General features: G+C 33.9%; 1 protein-coding gene across 1 annotated transcript in view; it reads right to left on the bottom strand.

Moving 5' to 3' along the window:
* ANTXR2 (ANTXR cell adhesion molecule 2) overlaps positions 1 to 24,457 on the bottom strand; it is a 137,015-nt gene that overhangs the window by 53,488 nt on the left and 59,070 nt on the right. Inside the window, exons 12-16 of the mRNA XM_016156173.2 lie at positions 22,113 to 22,208; positions 8,854 to 8,901; positions 7,304 to 7,396; positions 2,135 to 2,302; positions 1,587 to 1,667 (exon numbers count right to left, since the gene is read on the bottom strand). Coding sequence (XP_016011659.1) covers positions 1,587 to 1,667; positions 2,135 to 2,302; positions 7,304 to 7,396; positions 8,854 to 8,901; positions 22,113 to 22,208 — 486 coding nt within the window. The remainder of the gene's footprint in view (positions 1 to 1,586; positions 1,668 to 2,134; positions 2,303 to 7,303; positions 7,397 to 8,853; positions 8,902 to 22,112; positions 22,209 to 24,457) is intronic.

Here is a 24,457-nt window from a genome sequence, read left to right as displayed (position 1 = left end):
TCCAAAAATTACTGAATTAAATCAAAGTTAGTGGAAATGATGAAAGACTAAAAAATAAATTTTAATTCTGAGAGTTAAAAGAATATACAAAGTATTGGCAAGAGTGCTAGAACCACTGTCTGTTTGTGCTGGCCAATACATCTTCAGTGTTAACATGGTACTCACCACTAAAAACGGTGAAATTTATTGAACAAATGAACTAATGTCTAACCAAGGGGAGAGAAAACGAAGATGAAATGAAATTAAGATGTCATTAAAACCATTTTAAAACATAAAGTGAAAGTCTTGCAGTTGAAGGGTAAGTAGCATTGTTATATATTTTTCCCAAAGCAGAACTTCAAACAATGCATGTGTTTAAACAGAGGCACAAACTTCATTAAATATAAGAACATCTATTAACAATAGTGGTCTGGTAATGAAAGAGGCTGCTTCATAAACCACCTCGTTTTCTCTACCTATGCTCCTAGCAATGGGTAAGTGATCTGTTGGGCATATTCTAGGAATATTTTCTCAAACTGGATTTCCTAAATGGTTGAACTCATATTTTTTTTTAATTACCCCCATCTCATAGAAGTAAAGTATTAGATGTGTTTTTTTGTATTTTAAACACCAAGCTAAAATCATATATCCCTATATAACACTTAGTTCACACTGTAAAATAAATATGAATCTCATCAATTATTTCATCCTTAAGGAAAAAAAAGCCTATCAGACCTGAATGAACCTAAAGTCTTTTGAAGCCAATAAAGTTCACAGACTTTTTAAAACATGATGGTGATCACATTAACAATGAAAAGATCCTGTTATTAACACTGACAGTAGTGTGTCTCTGAACCAAACCTGCCCATTATTACGTTTTTAAAATTTTTAAATAGTTTTTCTTATATTGATACAATAGGAACTGGTGCTAATATATTAAAGAAATTATAAAACTGGAGTAATTCTAGACAAATTTCCAAGAACAAAAAAGCTCCAAATAGACTTCCTTGGTAGGGAAAATGCATGCACACAAACATATGTGTGTATATTTATTTATTTTTATATGTATACATGTGTGTGTGACCATTACAGATTTCTATAATGCTTTATAACTTTAAAGATAATTTCATATATTTGAGAAATTACATCAACAGTTGGAGGCAGGAAAATAACATATTTATACCTAAAAAAATGGAGGCTCTAAGGCACATTGTCCAGGCCTCATTTCTAGTAAATGCTACAGAATGACTTCAATCCTAATCTCCAGCCTGTCCTCCCATTGGGTAAAACCTCAGAACGTGATGTCATCCAAATCAAAGGCTGAAGCAATGAGTGTACCAATGAGCTTATTAAAGCACTGGTACCATGGACCCTAATTTTTGTGCATTACTTGAAAAGGGACTGGTGTTAAAACACTGCTTGAAGATGTATTCTACAATAGGTAATTTATTAAGCACCCTATTAATAAGAATTTGCACAAGATGATAATTCTTTCCTCAAGTGTAATGGAGGCTTTACATTTTTTTTTTTTTTTTTGGATTCTTCCACTACTTTCATTATACGGATCCCGCGATCAGTTATTTTCCAACACATTCACACATACAAACCTCGTCTCCTTCCTGAGGTCGCATCAATGAAACCCGATCATACTGCCTCCTCAACAAAGCCCAGAGCGCATCAAGACGACCCTAAAGGGAACATAATTTGTAAATTCGTAGGAAACAGATTCAACCTCTATTTGCTGAACAAATGAGTTAAGGTAAAGAAGGTAAAGCCTCATTCTCTACTCCCATCTATTTCATAAATTAATAGAGAGAGAGAGAGAGAGAGAGAGAGAGAGAGAGAGAGAGAGAGAGAGAGAGAGAGAAGAAGAAGAGGAAGGAGGAGGAGGAGGAGGAGGAGGAGGAGGAGGAGGAGGAGGAGAAGGAGGAGGAGGAGGAGGAAGAGGAGGAGGAGGAAGAAGAAGGAAGAAGAAGAAGAAAGAAAAGGAAGTTCTTATTGCTGAGAAAGTATTCAGTTGCTATAATGCAAAACGAATGTCTGCTATTTCATCTACCTCGGTCCTCCTTCAGATAGCTGGAGGGTAGAGAGGACTAAAAAAGTTACAGTTTCCTTAGGAAGTTTCAGTTAAATTACACAAAGTCTGCCCAATTACCTTAATTGGAGTGTACCACTTTGTCTGAGGAGGCTGGTATGTGGGTTTGGGTCTAGGTGGCTTGGGCCTGATGGGCTCCTCTGCTTCCTCAGGAATTGTCACCACAGCGTTTTTGGCTTTCTCTAGCCTTGCACCTTCCTCAGTAGACCCTTTATCACCCCAACGAACCTTTAAAACACAGGGAAATACTCGTATCAGACATATAGTATCCTAGAAAAACGAGCTATTATTTAGCCAATGGTCCCTCAGTTCACCACCTCAGAGTAAAGAGAAGATGAGTAGTTATACTAATTCTAAATTTCTCCTCTTCTGAGATTTAATAAGTTTCTCATCACTTCTTATGTGTTTAATATTAAGATTCTAGGAAAAAAAAAAGACCCTTTGGATCAATTAAAACTTGAAGCAACCATTTCTCCATTGTTTAAAATAAGGAATTAATTTTTGGTTTACATATGAAATGCATAGACAGCGTGTAACTCTATTCTCTAATTAGGTAGATTCCCCTTCTAGCTAAATACATACGAATATATACTGTTGGTACTGTGGGAAACAGATGTTAATAATGATAATAAACATTTATTAAATGATTACTATGTGTCAATCTACATTTAATTCATATAAAAATGCAGTGAGATAGATACTGTATTTTTTCCTTCCAAAAGAGGAAACAGACACAAAGAAGTTAAGCAACATGCCCAAAGTCATACAGCTAGTAAGTAGTAGGGCAAAGATTTGACTACAGGCAGTCTAAGATGGGTTAATACGTTTCCAATAGGTTTGAACTTTACAAATGTATTTTACGAAATGAAGTTAATTGTTCCTTCTAAACTTTTCATTAAATTTGATTAAGGCATAACATGTGATTTAAACATTTAGTGCTCAGAGCAATTTAATTATATTTGATTTTTTCTTACTTTTGTAAAGTTTGACTTTGTAAAGTAACTTTTAGTCTCTAGTTTCTGGGCTGATCTGAGTATGGTTACTTGACATATTAATTTTTCACCGAGGAAGACAAATTGGAAAAAATTCTGCTTTGTAAAGAAAAATTCAGAAACACCAGGGAATTCTGCAAACTTCAGAACATTTCATTCTCTGAAAATTCTGGACATTGAAAAACCATAGGGCCCGATGACTGTTTTCTTTATTTTTCAATGAACAAGAATTAAGGGCTAGATCTAAGCCAAACTTTGTCACGTGCGGGCATGGAAACAGGATGTGGCCCCTATAGGAAGGCTTTGTCCAACTAGGAGCAGTAGAAAAGTCCAAAAACCAATGACATCATCAAAGATGACAGAGATAACATAAGAGAAGTTCCGAAAAGAAATAGGAAGCTCAGTTCAGGGCATATTATGATTCATCAGAATTAAGTGATTTCTAAAAGAAAAAAATAATTAAATACTTTTTAAAGCATTTTAATAACCTGAGTTAGTGGGGAGGAATACAGATAATTATTGTTCATAGAAAGAACTATTCACAGCTTTTTGATAAGGCTTACTCAGATGTTTTTACTTTTTTTTACTACAATTTTAGAATAGTCTTTCAATTACAAGTGGACCCTACTGAGTCATTAAAACATATCTGTATCTTTCAGTGTGATCAGTGGTACTAGAATGTTCTTTATGAGGTTGTTAAAATTGTTTAAAACACCATTAAAGCTTTAGAGCTAGATAGTTGGCTCTTTCCAAAGAAATGACCTTCTCTTTCAAATCACAGCATGCCCGCCTAAATAAATTAAAACTTTAAAAATCTTTAAATATTAGCGAAATTGAACTACAAAACTCTAAAACCAGGATATATATCCTTGCAGTTGTAAAGTATTGATTTTAAGGGGGAAAAACAACAAAAAAGAGATAAACATATGACTACATAACTCACAAGTAATTCAGAATAGAAATATAAGAAGGTACATTTTAAATCTATTTTGAAATTAAAGATTTTAACATATATACCTACCTAGCCTAGCCTTCAAATTCATATCACAGAGTTAACGCTAATCATATTTTTCCTCCACATTTCACTGACACCATTATCAGAAAAAGAACATGAAGAAGCTAGCTAAACTAGAGCTCTGAACGAATGTGGCATTTCTAGGGACTTAACTAGCAAAAAACTATACTTATGAAATATAATTGCTGAGTTCTTAAGGAAGTCATTAGATAAATCCATTAGTGTTATTTTATGAAGTAGCTGTTTCATCATTGTCACCATCACAACAAACGATTATCTTAATCTCAAAGTCTAATAGTAGGAAAGACTTTATAGAGTTTTCCTAAAACTCTAAAAGAAATTAAATATAAATACACTATGTATAAATCTTAATAGTTTAGTTTGACCACAATAAGATAGTCGAAAAGGATAAAAGAATAACAAAAATAGATTGTTAATGGAGCCTTAGCAGAGTTCATATATCTGACTTTTTTATTTACCATGAAAACAAAAAGTGCAAGCTTGATATCTAAATTCTTCCAACTCTACTTGGCTTTCATGATTACAATGAAATTCCATAATTTCCAGAGTATATTTGGATGACTAAAAGGTTATATCATAAAGGAGCAATTTCAGAATTGAGAAAAGAAACAAAAACAGTTTTACACTGAATTGGCAGAAACACACATTTGATGTCATTAGGTATTGTGGATTAGTTGTGCTAACAGCTGTTACTAACATCAGCTCAGTTCCAGTTTTCTGCAAATTTCCATTACCATGGTGTTTAAGTATTTAATTTAAAAGAGGAGTAAAACAAAATTTCTAGGTAAAATCCCTAGACTGGCTTAAAATAACTTTAGTTATGAAGATATGTTCTGTAATTCAGATGTGCTCATAATTTCTATAATTTCTTTAACTTTCCCCAGTTGAAGGTATTTTTTTAAGAGATATACTCTCCAGGTTTGAATAAGCATAATTTTCAACCAGATTATGCCTTCTATTTTCCTTTAAATAAGTTCATGTTTGAGAAAGTTTAAAGATGCTTAATTTTCACTTCAATTTTTATGTATTTTTATGTACTATGTTTCCTCTTTGTAATACCCACTTTTTTTTCATTCTCATTCTCATTTCCATCTCATTGATGACATACTCCATAAAATTAAGCCAGAATTATCTATGGCTAAAATATATTAATATATTAAAAGTGGGTGAGTCTTTTTCATTTATTTTCCTCAATCAAGCAGGATGGGCAATATAATATCACACATTAAGGGTCAATGCTTAAAACTTGAAATGTGAGTTACTCAAGAATGTGCACGAACCCTTGGCTTTCTTGAGCATTAACTAATAATATACCCTTAACTCAGGAGCCATTCAGCTCATGCCTATGTTTTTCTTTTCTTTAGAAAGAGATCTCAATCTTTGGAACACTGGACTAGTAAACTAACTAAAATCTGGCATAATTCCTAGTGTTTTCAGCAAGAATATTATTTATTCATTTAAAATATACTCATAGATCACATATTAATATATTCATATCTTGTCATGTGGTATTTTACACATGTGTATTTTAAAATAGAATTAAATTTATTATTCTGAATGTAAGTAGTAGATGCTTAATGTCAAATACACTAGGAAAAGATGGAAAAATATATAGCATAAATTTAAAATCACTCCATCCAGAGAAAATTATTCTAACATTTTGTAGCATATTATGTCAAACTTTTTTCCTCCTCGCATACATCTTTTTGGAATGAGACTAAATAAACTAAAAATAAGTTGTGATAGATCATACTTAGATATCTATTTGTAACATTTTTATTTCAAAGCATATTTTTTATAGATAGGAACATCTAATATACTCTTTCTCACCCCTCCAATACTAGAACAACACAACAAAGGCAAGCTAAAGGAAAATGACCTTCTTTTTGTATCAAAAGACAAGAGCTAGACCTATCGTGTTCTCTGTACTACTTGATATTCCCAATTACCCACATATGAACACTTAACGTTATCTCTTCTCCAAAAGATAACCTTAATAGCTTCTAGCACTTGCCTCTTCCATGGCTTACTGGCAATGAGGTACTTGTCTCAGAGGCTATTTCAGCAATGCTTTAGCAAAGTCTTAGGGAAAATGTGCATTATTTTAAGATCCAATGTGCTCAAGAAAGTGAGAATCACTATCAGATAGATGACTTGAATAACCATTTTGGTAATGGCAACCACATTACGTAGGCCTGGGCTTCTCTTGAAAAATAATGAAATTTGTTCTGAAAGGGGGAAACTCCTCAGGTATCTGAATTTAATTGAAATGTATAAAAAGAGAAAATTGCGACAGGTTATTAATTAGCTAATTGATTTTTCCTGGCAGTAATGGGACAAAGCAGATACAATGGTAGGAGAAAAGTGCAATGACTGCACAACACAAAAATAATTCCTTATTAAGAAGTAAAATTAAAGGATAACTATATGGAGGAAATGTCAAGATCTATGTTTAATAATAAAGTCAATATATCAATGAAAACATTTCTTTAATTACTCATTGGGGTGAGATGATAGCCTATCTAAACTATTGTTAAGGGCTCAGTTCTAGCAAGGAATGCTTATTATTAATTAATTAATCACTTTGAAAAATATTTCTGTGGTAGTAAGAAGACCTCATTTGATGTTTAAGATATAATGCTAAAGTTCAATTATTCCACAATTTCAGCCAGTCAAAAAATTCGATATATTCCATAAATATTTAATACTTATTAAGGTCATTCATAAGTGATAACTAAAAGTTATGAAAAAAAGCTTTAAATGTGCTTCCTCTACATTTGAGATGAGTCATATCCATAATATTAAATATTTTAACATTTTCTCCTCAAATAATACATAACTATTGGATCTTTTCAAAGATGAGCATTGTTGCAATTTTAAGTGGTTGGCTTCTTCAAAGCTGATGTTCTCTGCCGTAATTTTTTCCAAAATAGTGAGAAAAATCCTAACTTTGTTTTGCCCTTTAAAATTCAAACATCTTATCAATGCAATTCTTTGACTACTGAAGTCAGTTCATTTTGGACATCTTTGAAATGGCTAACATGTTCTCATGGGGGGGAAAAATCCCCCAAAAAACCAGTGTTAAGTAAAAATGAATGTATTGAGATACTGAATTATAAAAAGTACAGTTTCCATGGCTTAATAATTCTAGAAATATATATTCCAAATTAGCAGTTTCCATTTTTTTTGTAAGATACCAACCTCCATTCTCTTAATTCCTCCAACCCCTCTACCACCATAATAGGAAGCATCCACAGTTGGCCATTTCTTGTTAGGCAAGTGTTCTTCTTCTTCCTATTAAGATACAATTTTTAAAAATTGGTTAAATTAAATTTCTAAAATATTTCTTAGTCAGAACCAGCTCACATTTAACCATTTTTCTGAATAATGCCATTGATATGTAAGAAATGTACTAAAAATTATATATTTTCATGTAGATGGATTTGTGATTACATATATAAATTTCAAGTAGAGTTCCAAAGAATGAGGACTCCTTCCCTTCCACAACTTTAGGAATCTGCCTTATTTCGCTGGAATACCAAAAATTGCTATAAGCATCATTTGTTTTCCCTATTCATTGCCTCCTATTTAAAAAGATTAAACATTAAAATTAGGGCAGCATTTCAATACTCATTTAAAGCATCAACATATATATAAGTTTGAAATCTATGAAGTTTGTACTAAAGAGATTGGTAGCTGAGAAGCTTTGAAGATGCACATCAGCACATCCCATATTTCATGTTGCCAACACAATTTTGGCTAACAAATAATAATATAAAAGTACAGTAGTCCCCCCTTATCTGCAGGGAACACATTCCAAAACCCCCAGTGGATGCCCGAATGAGTGGATGGTACCAAACCCTGTATATATAGGAAAAAAACATATATATATAAACACATATCTATGATAAAGTTTATCATATACATTAGGAGAGTTCATGGATAGAAGAGTCATTCTTACTATAGATCTTAGCAACCTCAGCATGTGATTTTTTTTCTCTTTCCTTAATAAGTTGAGAACTTTCACCTTTTCACGTAAAGCACTTTACGGCTTCTCTTTGGTATATCCAAACTGCCAATATCACTACTCTTGAGCTTTGGGGCCATTATTAAGTAAACTAAGGGTTACTAGAACACAAGTACTGCAATAGTCCGACAGTCAATCTGGTAACCAAGAAAGCTACAGAGTGACAACAGGCTGTACACAGCATGGATACAGTAGACAAAGGGATGATTCAGGTCCTGGGCAGGACAGAGCAGGGTGGTGTAAGATTTCATTACCCCACACAGAATAGCATAATTTAAAACTTATAAATTGTTTATTTCTGGCACATTCCATTGAATATTTTCAGATCTCAATTGACTGAAAGTGTGGAAAGAGAAATCACAGATAAGCACTACCATAATAATCATCTTGAACATCCTTAAAACTACCAGTTTGGATTTTCCAACATTTTGTAAATAAAATAAGTAACAGCAGAACTACTGACATATTGCTATAAGAAGTAATTTCAATCTCTATGTAGTGTTGATTTTGATGGCCAGTCTATGTTTATCAATGTGTGAAGGACTCATTCCTCTAGCACATGAAAGAAACTATAGAGGACAAACAATAACTGGTTTTCATAATTCAAAAGTCAACACATAGGTATCATAGTTATCTAACAACAATGTAATTGGTCAAACGTGGGGATGTATATCTAAATACAGGGGGGAAAAACACAGACATCACTTATTAGTTATTTATTTACCTCTACTGGTGCAGTGGGTGGTGGTGGAGGTGGGGGATCCTTGATAACCTGTCCAAAAAAAAATAAAAAATAAAAATATAATGTTAAAAAGTGGTATAGGGACGAAACAGTAAAGACTGCAAAATAATTAGATAAGTAAAATTCTGTGTTAGCACCAAAGATATCCCCAATTATCCTTGCCTCTCAATATGTATACCCCCCCTCCTTTGAATCTGGGCTTTCTAGCATGAGAGAGAAGTGGTACCACGTGACTTCTGAGGCTAGGTCAAAAGAAGTTTTACCACTTCCACTGACACCCTTGGAACACTCATTCTGGGGGAAGCCTGTTGTCATGTCAGAAGTCTATGCTGAGACCATTAAGCTGTGAGGAAGCCCAAGATAATCTTATGGAAAGACTGAGTGATAAGAGATAGGCTCCTGGCCAGTCGCAGCCATGTCAGCCATCTGAGCGAGGTGGCCAGACACGTGAGAGAAGAATCTCATTTGGACATAGAAGCCTCTTAAGCTTTCAGATGACTCCAGCCCAGCTGCCACCTGACTGTAATCACATGAGAAAACATCAGAGTAAGAATCTCCTAGCTGAGCCAGTCTCCACAGAACCGTAAAGACACCAAACTACTTAGAAGTACAAGGTTGTGGAGTTATTTGCTAGGCAGAACTAGATAACAAGCACCCAAAATTCACAAAACTCCCCATACATATTCATTCATTTTATCTTTATGATTTAGAAATATTATCAGCTTCATTTTTCAGGTGAATAACAAGAACAAACATTATCAAATACCTTGCACAAAGTTTCACTAAGTGGTTCTTCTAATGTCAAAATGCAAACATTTTTCACTAGATTATAGCATGTCCCCTCAAACAGAGTAGGAATTGACTAGTAAAATCACCCTGCTATGACTCATTGACTTTTTCAAATTGACAATACAAAACTTAGCTTGCTTTGGGTGAGATGATAGGGAAATTAATTTACTCTCATTCCCCACCATTTAACCTAAAAACAAACAAGCTTTCGAATGCTTGCTATAAGAAATGTTATTTCTATTTAACTCTTTTATTTAATTCAATTTTATTTTATCAATAAACAAAATTCAAGTCCTTTTTAGTAATTTTGAAAGATAAAAATCTGTATATTTTTACTGTTAGCACAGAAATAAATGCCAGTGGAGAATTAAGATTTAAAATAAGGCTTTAGTAAAATAAAATAAATTTAAGGTTATCAAGCTACAGGTGCATTTCCTTTATAAAAAGGAATTGCCTTGTATCATTGTCAACTCAATTGTCAAAAATCAATCAATGAAAACCAGCTCTATCAACATTTCACACTCAACAAAGCCATCTCTTCTTCCTATCTCCCCTGTCTTTCAAGTAAATTACTCCTTCTAGTTGCAACCTCAAATTATTCATATAATCTATAATTTCTTCCTCTCTTCTAAACGACTTCACCAAATCATTTACTATATCTAATACAGTCTTTGAAATAGTTCCCCTTCTCCATGAATTCTCCCAATTGTCCCCGAACAGATCAGATTTCCTTCATATGTGTAGATGCCTATTTGTTCTTCCTTAGCATTTATCAGAATTGATAACCTTTTCTAGTTCCAAAAAACTGTAACTTTCATGAGGATGGGTTTTATGCCATTGCTCCTCACTGTATTCCCTGTACTTAGTAATATTTCTATTTTTTAAGGGAAAAGAAAGGAAGGGAAAATATGGAAGTTAGGAGAAGAAGAAAGGAGGAAGTGGGAAAGGTAGAAAAGAGGAGGGAGGAAGAGATGAAGAGAGAGAGAGAGAGGAGGAGGAGGAGGAGGAGGAGGAGGAGGACGAGGAGGAGGAGGAGGAGGAGGAGGAAGAGGAGGAGGAAGGGGAGGAGAGAAAAGAAAAGGAGGGGAAGAACCAGGGAAGGACAGATTCTTTGCATTACATTCCCACTATCATTACCTAAAACCATGAACTCAAAATTCTCTGGACTTTAAAAATATCTAGTGCAACATTTTCAACTTCTTTAATGCATTCAACCAAAATTTCAGTATTCTGAAAAATTCCCACCAAGTTGAAGTCTATGTTTGAACTCTTGCAATAAATAGAAATTTACTACCTCACAAAGCAATTCATTCCATTGGCAAGGAACTCACATCATTTGAAAGTTTTTCCCTCAAAAGAAGCCAAAGCCTGCCTTTCTGTAGTTTCCACTGTTTAGTCCTGATCCTTGGATGTGGAAACACACACACACACACACACACACACACACACACACACACATCTGATTTTCCTTCCAGAAGACAGCAGTTCCTATTTTTGAATACTGGAATAATAACCACATATCTTTTGAGCCTATTCATCTGAAAGGTAAACATCACAACCATTTACCATGCAATGGTTCTGAATTATTTGGTCATCTTGGTCCATTTTTTTAGTATACATTTATTTGATCAATATCTCAAAGTGTGCTTTCCAGAATTAATAGTAAGTGTGAATAGTCCTCAGAAAAAAACAGATGCACCCCCACCAGTCGTCATTCTTTTATGTATTTTAATTAATAACATATTGATAACATTGATTAATAGTCTATAATTACCGTAACTTTTTTTGGCATCATTGTCTACATGCTCTATTTACTTAAATTAAGTATCTAGCTTGTTCATTTCTCTCCAATCCATCCTTCATTATAAGCTATGTAGACAGGTCAATATTTTTCAGCAGAAGCTTCGTCAATCATTTCTCTGGTCAAATGGGTCAATGGTTCCAATGACCACAATTGAAATCAATAAATTACTGACTTTTATTAAAACAACCTTACAAATCCTTTTTCCTCTCTTAGTTTTGCAAATTATATAAAGTGTTAAGAGCTCTCTCACTAGAAAAACACCCACTAAGTCTGAGTATAATGTATCTGAACCCATTTTCATACCCTTTGAGGATTTCAAATTTACTCTATTACCTATACCTCTTGCACTGGTATATAAATTTCTGAGGGTGTAACAGTATTCCCAACTTTGTTCAATATACCTCCTGAAAATGACTGAACGTACTCTTCCAGGACTCTGCCTTTTTTATGTCATACTCATTATCCTGTATAACATTGAGCACTGATATGGGAAAATTGAATCTAAATTTAAAATCCTTATATGATCACTGCTGAGAAACTCACACAGTATCACGAGACATATCTTCATTTTCTTTCATTTTACTAGAGACTCTTTATCGGGTATCATAAGCCACAGACTGGAAAACCGAAGCTGCATTTTAGTGCATTTACATGAACAGCTCTTCTATTCCCAATGTTCAAATGCCTCAGCACGGTGTAGTTCTGCCATAACAACCTATTTATAAATATTCCCTCTATATGTACCTCTGCTTTAGGCAGACTGAAGATCCCTCTGCTTCCTGCAAATAAAATATTAAGTCTCACCCAGCTTTCATAGACTAGTCTACCAACTTAACGACTGTCTTATCTAGAAGCTTGAAAACTTCTAAAACTATATGTTGCTGCAAAGTTGAACCATTCATACTTCATTAACTTGGGTTTATATGCTTATTTTGAAAAATTTCAATTACCCTTTAAGAATGTATATTTCTTAAGGGCAATAATAATGTCTTTTTTTTTTTAATAAATATCACCAGTGCCTAAAATGCTCTTCAAACAGCAGATAGTAAAAATATGATTGAAAGTGAGCTGAAGGAAATAGCTGAGAACATTTACGAAGACTCATAACCAATCTCTAAATTTATAAGAAAAAAATGAGGAAAAATGTATAAATATAAACAGAGATGATTTCCATGAAACTAAAATATTGTAATTACAAAGAAAATTAAGCATCAAATTTCTCTTTCAACCAATATAGTCAGAGAACTGAGAAACTGAATGGCAGATGGGAAGATGTAAGACTACCCTCAGTTTCTTCATCTGGGAAATAAATACGATGAATTGTAGGCCCTTCCCAATATGAAAATTCTAATAGAATGTTTAAAAAAATACATATCATAATTATTTCCATAAGGACTTTCACTTTGATACCTTTCCATAATTAAGTAGGCCATATGTCTAAATGCATTTGTAATCATCTTACTCCAGAAAAAAAAAAAAATTTAGTTTGTTTTTCCAATAACGTAATTAATCTTACATATGACTAAATGTGTGACCTAATATAAATTTAAATTGATATTGAAATCCTGACAGGTATATTTTCTACATTGTTAACAATAGAAACCAAGGCCTTAAAACTCTGCTAAGTCAAATTGTGACCTGGTAAATTAAGAGACACAATCACTACCACAACAAATAATGGAACCTTCAGAAACAGAAACAGAGCCATGACTCATCTGTGTGCTATTCTTACTATTAATAACACCCTCCTTCTATTGGTTCTGACATATACCATGTACTATATTTCTCTTATTTTCATAATCTGTGCCATTACTATGCTTACCTACATTTTAAATGTAAGGTGAGAGAGGCTTTAAATTCAATAACTTGCTCAAGAATATGTAGAGAAACCATTAGAATGTGAACCCAGGAGCCAAGTTCATCTACTTCCAAACTCTGAGTTCAACTTTTCTGCCATATGACATCATTTCAAAAGAAGGTTTGGACTGGAAAGGAAAAGGGTGCAAAAGAAAAGACTTAAGATTCGTCGAGTAGTTGTTACCTGTCAAGATGCACGGATGAATGGATGGATAGATGGATGCATGAATGAATAAATAAATAGGTAGATAGATAGAGAGATGTAGTTTAATTTTTATGGTGACTATGTAAAATAAAGATTATGATCCCTGTTTTCTTGAGATATAACTTGTTGATTCACATGCCCAACATCACTAACCTAGAAACGATGGAACAGGAAATAATGTTTGTGTGTGTGTGTGTGTGTGTGTGTGTGTGTGTGTGACGTTTCAAAATGCTCCCTCTCTTCACTCTACCACACAGCCTCATAATTAACAAAGGAGAGTGAAAATAATCTGAAGCCATTCAGCTCAAAATGATGAAAATCTGTGTCTAATTGATATTCCTACATTTCAGTAAAACTAAGCAAGAGAAAAGGAAACCTTACTGTTAGTCCAAATACATTAAAAATAACAGTCATGCGAATCCCATTCTTGTATTAAATAGTGCAAGAACACATTCATTTTAGAAAAAGATGTATTCATATGCACCATATTTTATGAGAATTTGCAGATTTTAAAAGGCATAATATTGCCTAGTTGCCAGGAATTTTTCCACTTAGCATCCTTCAGCTCTGTATTGAAGATTCTGGAAAACACTTTCACCACTTTATGAACCATATGCAGAGTTTGATTTTTCTCCAATTTTTTTTTCATGTTATTATCATCATCAGGGAGGATTACATCTCATCTACTTAGCTGCTAGAATGAAGATTTCAATTTGGAGAAGAGCCGATTTCTTAGGGAAAAAAAAAAAGTTAGCTGCTTCAGGCAACAGTCCTTTTGATCTGCTCATTAACACTTTTCAAATGTTCGAGTGATGTGGGCATTCTTTGCGCTAGAAAATGTCAGCGCTGGAGCCTGCAGCCAGCTTGATGGAATCATATGTTCTGATATTCAGAAAAGAGTGAAAAGAACTGTCAACAGTGAACTGCCTTGGATTAAAAAAAGAAAAAAAAAAGATACTATACAACAACAGTAGATCAAGTAGTATTTCAGAACTGATTCTTGCCAGTGACGAAAAAAAAAAAAAGCCCAATTTATTAGCAGTGTCATTAAGTGCCTAAGAACCCACAGACAATAGAGAAATTCTTTTTAGCAGTTATAAAAACGTATTTAAAATATAGGTGGGTCTTCCTTTCATTCTCTCTTCTCTTTTTGATCAGAGAGCCAGTGTAGTTCCTTTCCTCTGAAATGCATAAACATAAATTCTCTTAACATTGGAATTTGGAAAGTCCTTTTCTGAATCTCACAAAACTAGATGCTTTGTACATCTAGACCAAAATATGGTCTTGGTTACCACATCTTTCTTAGGAAAGTAAATTTCCTCCTTAACAGACTCATCGATGTTCAAAGATTCTTACTATGAACAAATAAATTACTGGTGGAAAGTTCAGACAATAAATATCATTCAAAATGCCAAATGGGGACTGAAAGAAGAGTGCTAAAGTTTACTCTACCAAGAATTGAGTAAAGGTGCTGCTGTAAAAGCAAATAAGACCAGGAAGAGTTTGATACCCTGTTTTGTAAATGATGCTCTGTTGGAAAACATCACCATGGAAGCAGTAAGTACTAACATCACATTCTATTTCAAGGAGGCAACCAAACATAAATCATTTTAATTAATGGTGCAAGGAAGGCATATTAAAATTTAAATTACTTCTGTTTTATTGTGCATTCCAAAAAAAAAAAAGCTCAGGCTGCTCTCAAAGTAACTCAATAAAGGCACCAAGAGTCCTCCTCGACAATAAAAAACAAGTGAATGTAGAAACATTATTACTATTTAGAAAAAACAGCACAGCTGTTGCTGGCTAAGAAAATGATTCTATAGAGCTCCAGTCAGATATATCCACAGTCATGAAAGCTCAACTTAGTTACAAGCAAATTAGGCTTTAAAAAGATAACTTTTTAAATGGCTTCTAAATCAAGATTTATGAGATCTTTATGTAACGTTTAAATGTACTAAGGAAAACACACTCGCAGGACTCCCTTGAGGATGGAGAACTTTGGCCAAGGACATTAGAGCAAAGTGAACATCTATCATTTCCAGCATATTCAGATATTTGTTTGCAGCTGTATAACACATTCTAATTGACAACACTCCAGAAAGCCTTTGTTAGCCACCTCATTAGCCTTACATCTGTAATTTTGCAGAGTGTCTGTTTATTCCAAATGATGCAACTACAGAACTGTCATTTCTGCCATCCTGATAATAAAACAAATCTGCTATAAACTCAGCATACCTTCTTAGCTAAACAATGATGAAAACATCCATATTTTCTGATCTCTCACTCATGATTCAATACATAACAAGTTTATTTTTAATCTTTCCTGTCCCATTTTTTAATTTAAGGGAAAAAGAATGATGTTCTTGATGTCTTTGTTAAAGAAAAGCAGTTGTGAAGGATGAATTTGAAGATACTCAATGAGCAGGATGTGGACTCAACAGATGGTGAGAAATAACTTCACACAAAAATGAGAACTTTTCCCTTATGGAATAGTTTGCAGACTCAACACACTCCACAAGTCACTAATGCTAGTGCCTAAATTTTCAGCTTTGCATGAGGGCTCTTTTGTTATGATTATTACTAGATAAAATTCTTTAAATATCATTGGTTTAGATTTGTATTTGTCATGGAAAGCCCAGGCACAGAGAGTGCACTATTCTGCAAGATTTTCATGATATCATCTCTCTTTTATCCTTGAAAATACTCATTAAAATGAACTGAAAGATTTAAAATTTCAAAAAGATCTCATATTAAAAGCATCTTGGATGCCCAGCTATTCTATTGCAGGGGTTTTTCCTTACCTTTTTTATTCTATGACCCTTTTTGGCAATCTGGTGAACCGATGGAACCCCTTCTCAGAATAATTAAGCTAAATTAAAAACACAGGAACTTCCAGGATTTAAATATAATTACCAAATATGTAAAAACAAATCTGTGATATAGAAATATGTGTTTCTTTATTAATTCATTAAATAAAGAAATATAATAGTAGTTCTAGGAGCTATTATAAGTTTAAAGTAGTGATACGTGTAAAAGATATTTTTAAAATATCTGGACAACTATAAATGTGATCTAGGGTATCTATGATTGGTGACAAAGTCTTCAGAACTGCTAATACTTTAGTGGACAGTGGTCTATATTCATATATGAAGGAAATGATAAATTTTAGTTAGAAGTAAATATAAATATTTTTGTCCATTGAAGTTCATAACCCTCTGGTTAGAAATTCTTGTGAGGTGTATGTAGAAGCAACTAGAAAAAAGTTAAATTGTTTCTACTTCAGAACTAAGATACGATTACATACAAAATTTTAATTCTAATTTTGTATGTAATTGTATCTTAGTTCCTATTACATAGAATTATGAAGGCCACATTTCCTATTGTATATATACTGTAAGGAACACATTTTTAAATAAAGTCAATTAAAATCATTATTTTTAATGATTTTACCATGAATTGTACCATGAATCCCCTCATACACACTTCCCCCTAGCTGACAGAATTTTGATTAAAACTGGCAACAGTTTACCCTATTTTGAAGTTGTCTTCCAGGTAAAAGGATATGAAGTGTCTCAATTTTAAGAATTGAGATAGTTCAGGAAGGATAAGTGCTTGCTGTGCAACATAACTAGTTTACAGTGATGAGTAAAATATGCATAATACTTCATGAAATTATTAGACTCTAGAGTGAGAGAAATGTTCAACAAATAATCACATAAATAATTGTTTAGTCATAAATTCATTTACGTATCACAAAAAAAGTACCATTTTTTTAAAACTGGCAGAGTAACTTTTTAAGAGTTTTGGCTAAAGTTTTATTATAAATATTCTAGAGGGGATATTTATTACTTTGATATATTTCATGTTCCTGATACCAAATTGGTACAACAAAGGAGGTATGTCCACCAACACAACATTTAGTTAAATGTCCAAGTTCTTTGCTTTTCCCTGAAAAGCAAAAATATCAGTTTCTAGCTTCCAGTAATTTAATGGTTCAATATCTAAATATGAATGGAATTGTACTGATTTCTTTTAGAAAATAACAAGCACCCTGGGAAAGTTGTCCATGGATCCCTGTTGTCAATTAGTTCTAATAACATCTATGCCTTGGATATTTCTGAAATTTAGAAACTTGTTTCTTCCAAACATTCCTTGTCACTCTGAAATAGTAAGCAAATTCTATTCAGTATATAAATCACTATGTATATTTACTTTACAGTTACCCCAAACAAAACAGAATAGTAATTTAAACTTTAAAGAATTCATATTAATTGTAATAGCCTTAGAACCATTGCGAATATTTTGAAGAATATTTCGTTGTCTTCCATCTTGCAATCTCTTATACTCCATGTAGTTTTTTTTAATGAGTTTATTCAAAAACATGTTACTAAGAATTCCTAAATCAACCACCCTAAACAATGATTCCCAACCCTGGAGATTATCAGTATCATTTAGGGAGTACATTAATTTCTTAATGCTGCTGTAACAAATTACCATAAACTGAGTGGCTTTAAACAACAGAAATTTATTTTCTTATAGTTTGGGAGGCCAGAAGTCCAAAGTGAGACTTACAAGGCTAAAATCAGGTGTTTACAGAGCTGCTTCCTTCTGCAGGCTGCAGGGGTAAATCGGTTCCTTATTCTTCCAGCATCTGGTAACCATCAGCATTCCCTGGCTGGTAGCTGCATCATCCAATCTCTGCCTTCAGTGTCACGTTGCTTTCTCCCCTTCTGTAGTCTAATCGCCTTCAATCTCCCTCCACCTCCCTCTTAATAAGGACACTTGTGATTGCATTTAGAAACAACCTAGGTCATCCTGGATAAACTCCCTCTCTCAAAATCCTTAATTGAATCACGTCTGCAAAGTCTCTTTTGCTATGTAAAATAACATTAAGTTTCCAGAAATTAAGACCTGGATAATTTTAGGAATCATTACTCAGCCTACCACAAGGGCCTTTTCCAAACTGCATTGATCCCTGGGGATAGCACTTGCTCCATTCCTTGCCCTCAGAGAGAACAGCCACCATTGGGAAGCTGACAGCTACTGCTCTGAGAGCCTTCTGGAAATGGGTAGGGGTTGTGAGGAATGAGAATCACTGCCTAAGATATAAGTAACACTGTCATCTTTGAGTAATTGCTAGATATCTGTGAAATTTTAATCTCTGAACAATAAATGATTAAATCACAGATATTTTCATAAAATATGGAATGATTGAATTAAGAATATATGACAAATACAGAGGCCTCTGTTCAGGGGTTTATTTTAAGCTTTCTACATTGATAAGAGCTCCTAGCATGTGATTCCCAAAGAGGTGGCTCACAGATATAATCTAACTATGCCTGAGAACACACATTGTAGCCTGTTTAGTCATGTTTCAGTTGAAAAACTGAAACGTTCAAACAAAATTTGTCCAACATCAAGCTAGAAGAAATAAATTTTACTTCCCATTAAAAAGTAATATTACTGGTAACAGTAGTCAAAGTGAAACATCCCTAATAAGTTAATGCTCCTAAGAATTATTTAACTACCCACATTCTAATCCAGCATTGCACGTATATATTCTCTAAAAGGAGCAAAATAAAATAAATACCTTGCAATTGTACTATAATACCCTCTGATACACTCAAGATCTGTTTTTCCCCCACAAGGTTACAGTCTTCTTTCTCCATTCATGTTCCACTGGCTCACTTAGCTTCCGTATTATACTCCAACTCGCTACACTTTGTTAGAGATACTTTGCTCCAGCCAACCTGAGGTGCACTACCTGTCACTGCCTTTTCGTTTCAATTGCTAAAACTCAGTTGGATATGAACTTATTCCCCGCCAGGACCAGATCTCAGAACACTAATCAAGAAGCAAACAAAGCTTCTTTCAGGGGATTATACTGAGCAAATCTCTCCAGTGGCTTCTCATCATCCCTGGGGTCAGTTCAAACTTTCTAAAACACATAAGTGGTCCTCCCTAGTGAAGTTCATGCCTAAATCCCAAACCATCTCTCACCACTCCCTGTCACTGGCACCCTAGGCCTCAGCCTACGCCTCCTTAAAGCACGCCAAAATAACTCATAATTCTGCACACACATCATCTGAAATGTCCCTCATCAACTGCCAACGATTTATTCATTATTAAAAACTCAGTTTGGAGTCAGTGGCTCAGTCAGTTTTTTCTGAAACAGTCCCTTAACTCTGGTAAATCCCTCTTCCTTTGTGTTCTTACTGGTCTTTACAGAGATTGCTATTGGAGCCCTCATGACCCTCCATTTACACTTTGGCCACAGATCTGTTTTTACATATTAAAAGATTAGTTTACATATCATACTATAATCATTTTTGTACACTTCCCTCTGCCCAATTCCTAGCACAATACTGGCACATATTAGATTACCAAGGGCTGAATGTGGAATTTTGCCTCTACCTTCTCTCCTTGCTTTTAAACCTACTTTAGAAAATACTTGCTGTGACTCTTTTGTACCAAGATCAAAATACAAGATCATACTCAGGACTAGCAGCTCTTAAACCTATATTCCTAAATGTAATATAAAGGTGTTTCTCTCTATTAAATAAATTCTAGAAATTAGCAAGCATTCCTGATGTTTCTGAGGATTGGAAGCCCTCCTGACATTCGGAAAACACACTTTAAAGGTGCCCCTCTATGCCTGGCATAAAGACATGCACCCCGTGACTGGTAATCTGCAGAGTCCCGGAGTTGGAACAAATCTGTTCTCATGACCTGATGATTGAATCCTCTCTATAAAGTCCAAAATGATGCTGAAGCCTCATTTGGGCCCATCTAGCAACCTCTCAAAAGAGTCTGTTGCATTTTTTTTTTTTTGTGAGTGTCTTAAAAAGAAAAAGAAAAAAACACACATATACTTTGACATTTTTGAGCCTTCTGGTCAATACTAAATGAAATTGCAAAGTAATAAAAGAAGGAAATCCACCATTTCAAAGTTTAAATTAAAAAAACAAGGAGCAAAAATCACCTTAGGGCACCTTTTTTGCTTTTTAGTTCGAGACTTAAGAATGCTAGCCACACTAAAATAGGCATAGCAAAGATAATCGAGATTACAACAGGAAACCGTTTGTGCATACTTGCAATGGCAGGAAACTGATTAGTTCTGCAATGAGACAGGATGCATCTTGTCTCTACTGTTGTTTAAATTAATCTTGTGCCTCCTCCCTGGGCCAACTTCTCTGAGATAAAGGACTGTAAAGTCGCTTCATGAAAGCAGAGTCTGAAGTACAATTAATAATAAATGCAGGAATAATACAAAGCACTGCCTAGTGTTGCAAGGAAGCTGAAATCGAACAGCAAAGGCACAGGGTGGGAAGGCAGTCTAGTAATATTATGTAAAAAACTACTTGTGATCTATAGAATACTAAGTTATATATAAGGTGCTTATAATAAAAGGAATACTATTAAAATAAGTAGTTGGTATGCTTTGAAAAAGTAGTTCTTCATTCTCTATGAAGCCTGAAGAATCCAAATTGGATTGCTTGAAATCTACTGTTACTTATTACTCAACATTCCACCCTGTGGTAGGCAGAAATGGCCCCACAGAGATGTCCACACCCTCATTCCCTGGAACTGTAAATAAATCGTCTTACTGGGCAAAAGAGACTTTGCATACGTGATTAAGGTTAAAGACTTTGATCACATATGCAAAGTCTCTTATCCTGAATTCTTCAAGCACCCAACCTAATCACTTTGTTCCTTAACATTGGAGGTCCAGTCCCAGCTAGGATCAGCATCAGAGGGAGATGTAACTACAAAAGGATGGTCAAAGAGATGCATGTTTCTAGCTTTGAAGATAAAGGCAAGAAATGTGAATGGCCTCTAGAAACTGGAAGAGGCAAGGGAATAGATTCTCCTCTAGAGCATTAGAGAGAAATATATCCCTGCAGATAACATTTTAGCCCAGTTTAGCCAAGTGAGATCCATGTTGGATCCATGATTACATAACGGTTAGATAATAAATTTGTGCTACTTTTAGGCACCATATGTGTTGCAATTTGTTACAGTAGCAACAGAAAACTAATATACACCCATATTCTTTCAGGGTTTTACTCAAACATGAAAAACGACTCAAACAAAAACCAACTGCCGTGACCATAAGTGACTGTTTAAGAGATACCCTAACATTTGTACTTGATTTACTTCTAAAATGTTTTTCTTTTCTCTGTTTAGAGAAGGTCCTGAAATAGTAGATCTTTCGGAAAGGTAATGAAAGCACTGAAAAATAAACCTGACAGATCATCAATTTCTCCCAGTGAATCCAGTAGAAAATATCATTCAATTTACTTGAAATTCTTTTATGCGTCAGTGGAAAATTTTTTATCCCTATGATCTCACCCCTTCGTCCTCTAAACCTGATTTTAAAGTATTTTTTAGATGATAAGTGTTTAATAATAAACACTATTGGCATGCATGTTTTCTAGATTTTTACTATAGTGATAAAAACTATTAAAACTCAATTTGCTAATTGAAACTTTGTCATTGTACAATGTGGCATTGATTTACATTTCAGGCCTTATACCTCATTGATTAAAAAAAAAAAGAATAGGGTTGCAAATCCTTCTTACTCACCACTTTGCAGCAAAGGGGCCAAAACCACCACATCAAACCGATGCCCACGAGCAGCAGTAACACCAAAATGGCAATGATGGCTGCAACTCCATTGGACTTGAGTAGGAAGAAAACAAAACAAGGCGGTCAACAAAGCTTAGGGTCAAATTCCAATATGTATGTATGTATGTACGTATGTATGTATGTACGTATATATTTTTAAGAAAACACCAGAAAATAGTACAAGAAACGTAACGATGTCAACCAGATTTCTACTATATTTCTTTAAATTATATAAATTTCCTTATATTCTATTTCACGTATGTTATTATAAGACAAGCAATAATTAATATAAAGTCTTCCAAAATGCTAGAGACCATTTTAAATTATGCCTTGAAGGAATACAGGAAAAAATCACTACTTGAGGTAATAAAATGGTCAGTCCCTAGAGTCCCTATCTTTTGTCCCTAGGAAAGGGTTGTTTTGGTTGCAAGCATGGTTACCTCTAGGCAGAATTTATGCAAAATTTTCCCAGACTTTTTGATGAAGGAATACTATTTACTTTATATATTTAAAGACAGGAACAGATAAATATCAAAAATCACCCAGCAGGTAATAAACCAACAACAGTGGTTTTTGTCCACGAATGGTATATGCACACCAATGCAAAAGTGCAATCATGCTTTTTTATCAGGAGATCACTTGTGGCAGCTCGAATGCTAACCCCCACAAGAACCACACTGGTATTCTCTCACTTCCTAATCAAAGTTCCTCCAGGCCTGAGGCCTCTGCTCTGGACTCTGCCTCCAGCTCCCTTCAACCAGCAATTACCTATTCATCCTACAAAGCCTAGCTGAAGTCACTCACCCAGGAAGGCTTCCCTGCACCCTCTGGCTGGGATCCCCACCTTACTATATGTTGCATAGTTCTCTATGCTTTAATCTTCAGCACTTATCACAATTTATTTGTTCATTGTTTATAGTGAACTGTAATTATTTATTTACTTTCTCTTTTCTACCACTATTCGCTGTGAGCTCTAGGAAGTCAGAGGCTATGTCCGACCTACTCACCAACATATACTCCATGGATGGCTATTTACTAAGAGAATGAACTGCAAAAAAATGTTTAAGATGTTTAAGGTACAATGGTAGTAGCATTTAATTAGAACACTTTATAATGGAATTTGAAGTGTAATACATAATGACCTATGTACAAAAAGAGATAATAATCTTCATGTAAACAGTTATTTGTAAATAACTGAAAAGAGAAGAGAAGATAGTTTTCAAAAGGATTAGCAAAGTGTTAGCAAAATATACTTGATTTAGCTAATCTGAAAAATCTTGAAACACATGTCATTTCCTATGTCATCTGTTAGTATCACAACGAAAAACAAAGAAAAAGAGATTACCAGATAGTGGCTTGGAAACTATCCCAAAACAAATCAATTTTCAAAGACATTTATTATTAGCGGACTTTTAGTTTTAAAAAATCTACTAAAAAAATAACTTTGAAATAATTTTCAGAGCAGCAAAAACCATATAACATTCATTAACTTCAGAAATGCTCATAAAAGGTTTAAGAATTAAGTATAAATGAACAATTAAAGTATCTTTTAATTTCTAATTTTTTATCTGAATGGAAGAGAGAATAAGCATATAAGCTATTTATGTAGCTCATATTAGGTTTCAAATTAACTGAAACAGACACCACCAAAGTATCACTTAGAATCCTTGATCACTTCATTTAATTTCTCTTTTAGAAGATAAGAAAAATAACTATAAGAACTTCACACATGTGGTATCTTTATAGAACTCTACTATTTACTAGTAAACCATTTTAAGGCATTCAAAGATGATAGATTATGCTATTTACCATAATTAATTTAAAATATAAGAAATAAAAAAGACTCACTAATCTAGCAATTTCTTGATGTAGAGTTTGGTAGAATAAAGATGGAAGCTCTATATTTAATTACTGAGATATCCTAAACATCTAAAGGTGTGTGTGTATGTGTGTGTGTGTGTGTGTGTGTGTGTGTGTGAGAGAGAGAGAAAGAGAGAGAGAGAGAGAGAGAGAGAGAGAGAAAGAAATACAATACCCTATAGAAATTTTTCAGGCAAATATTTAAATTCTCTTAAAACCAAAGAAAACAGCTCAAAGCATACATCAGGCTACTTAGGAAAATACTAAAAAGTACATCTTTTTTACACAGTAGCCTAAACATTCATTAAAAATCATGCACCTCTCCACAGGTTTGATTACTCTCAGCTCTAAAATCAAGGCAAACAGGAATACAACAGGAAAAGAATGCTAATATACATTTAGTACAACAATGTTATCATCTCAATTATTGCCAAAGATCTACA

This window comes from Rousettus aegyptiacus, unplaced genomic scaffold (assembly GCF_014176215.1).
Source record: "Rousettus aegyptiacus isolate mRouAeg1 unplaced genomic scaffold, mRouAeg1.p scaffold_m13_p_10, whole genome shotgun sequence".
In the NCBI taxonomy this organism is placed as follows: domain Eukaryota; kingdom Metazoa; phylum Chordata; class Mammalia; order Chiroptera; family Pteropodidae; genus Rousettus; species Rousettus aegyptiacus.
The sequence above is the reverse complement of the archived record's forward strand: the minus strand, read 5'-3'. Positions and strand labels throughout refer to the sequence as shown.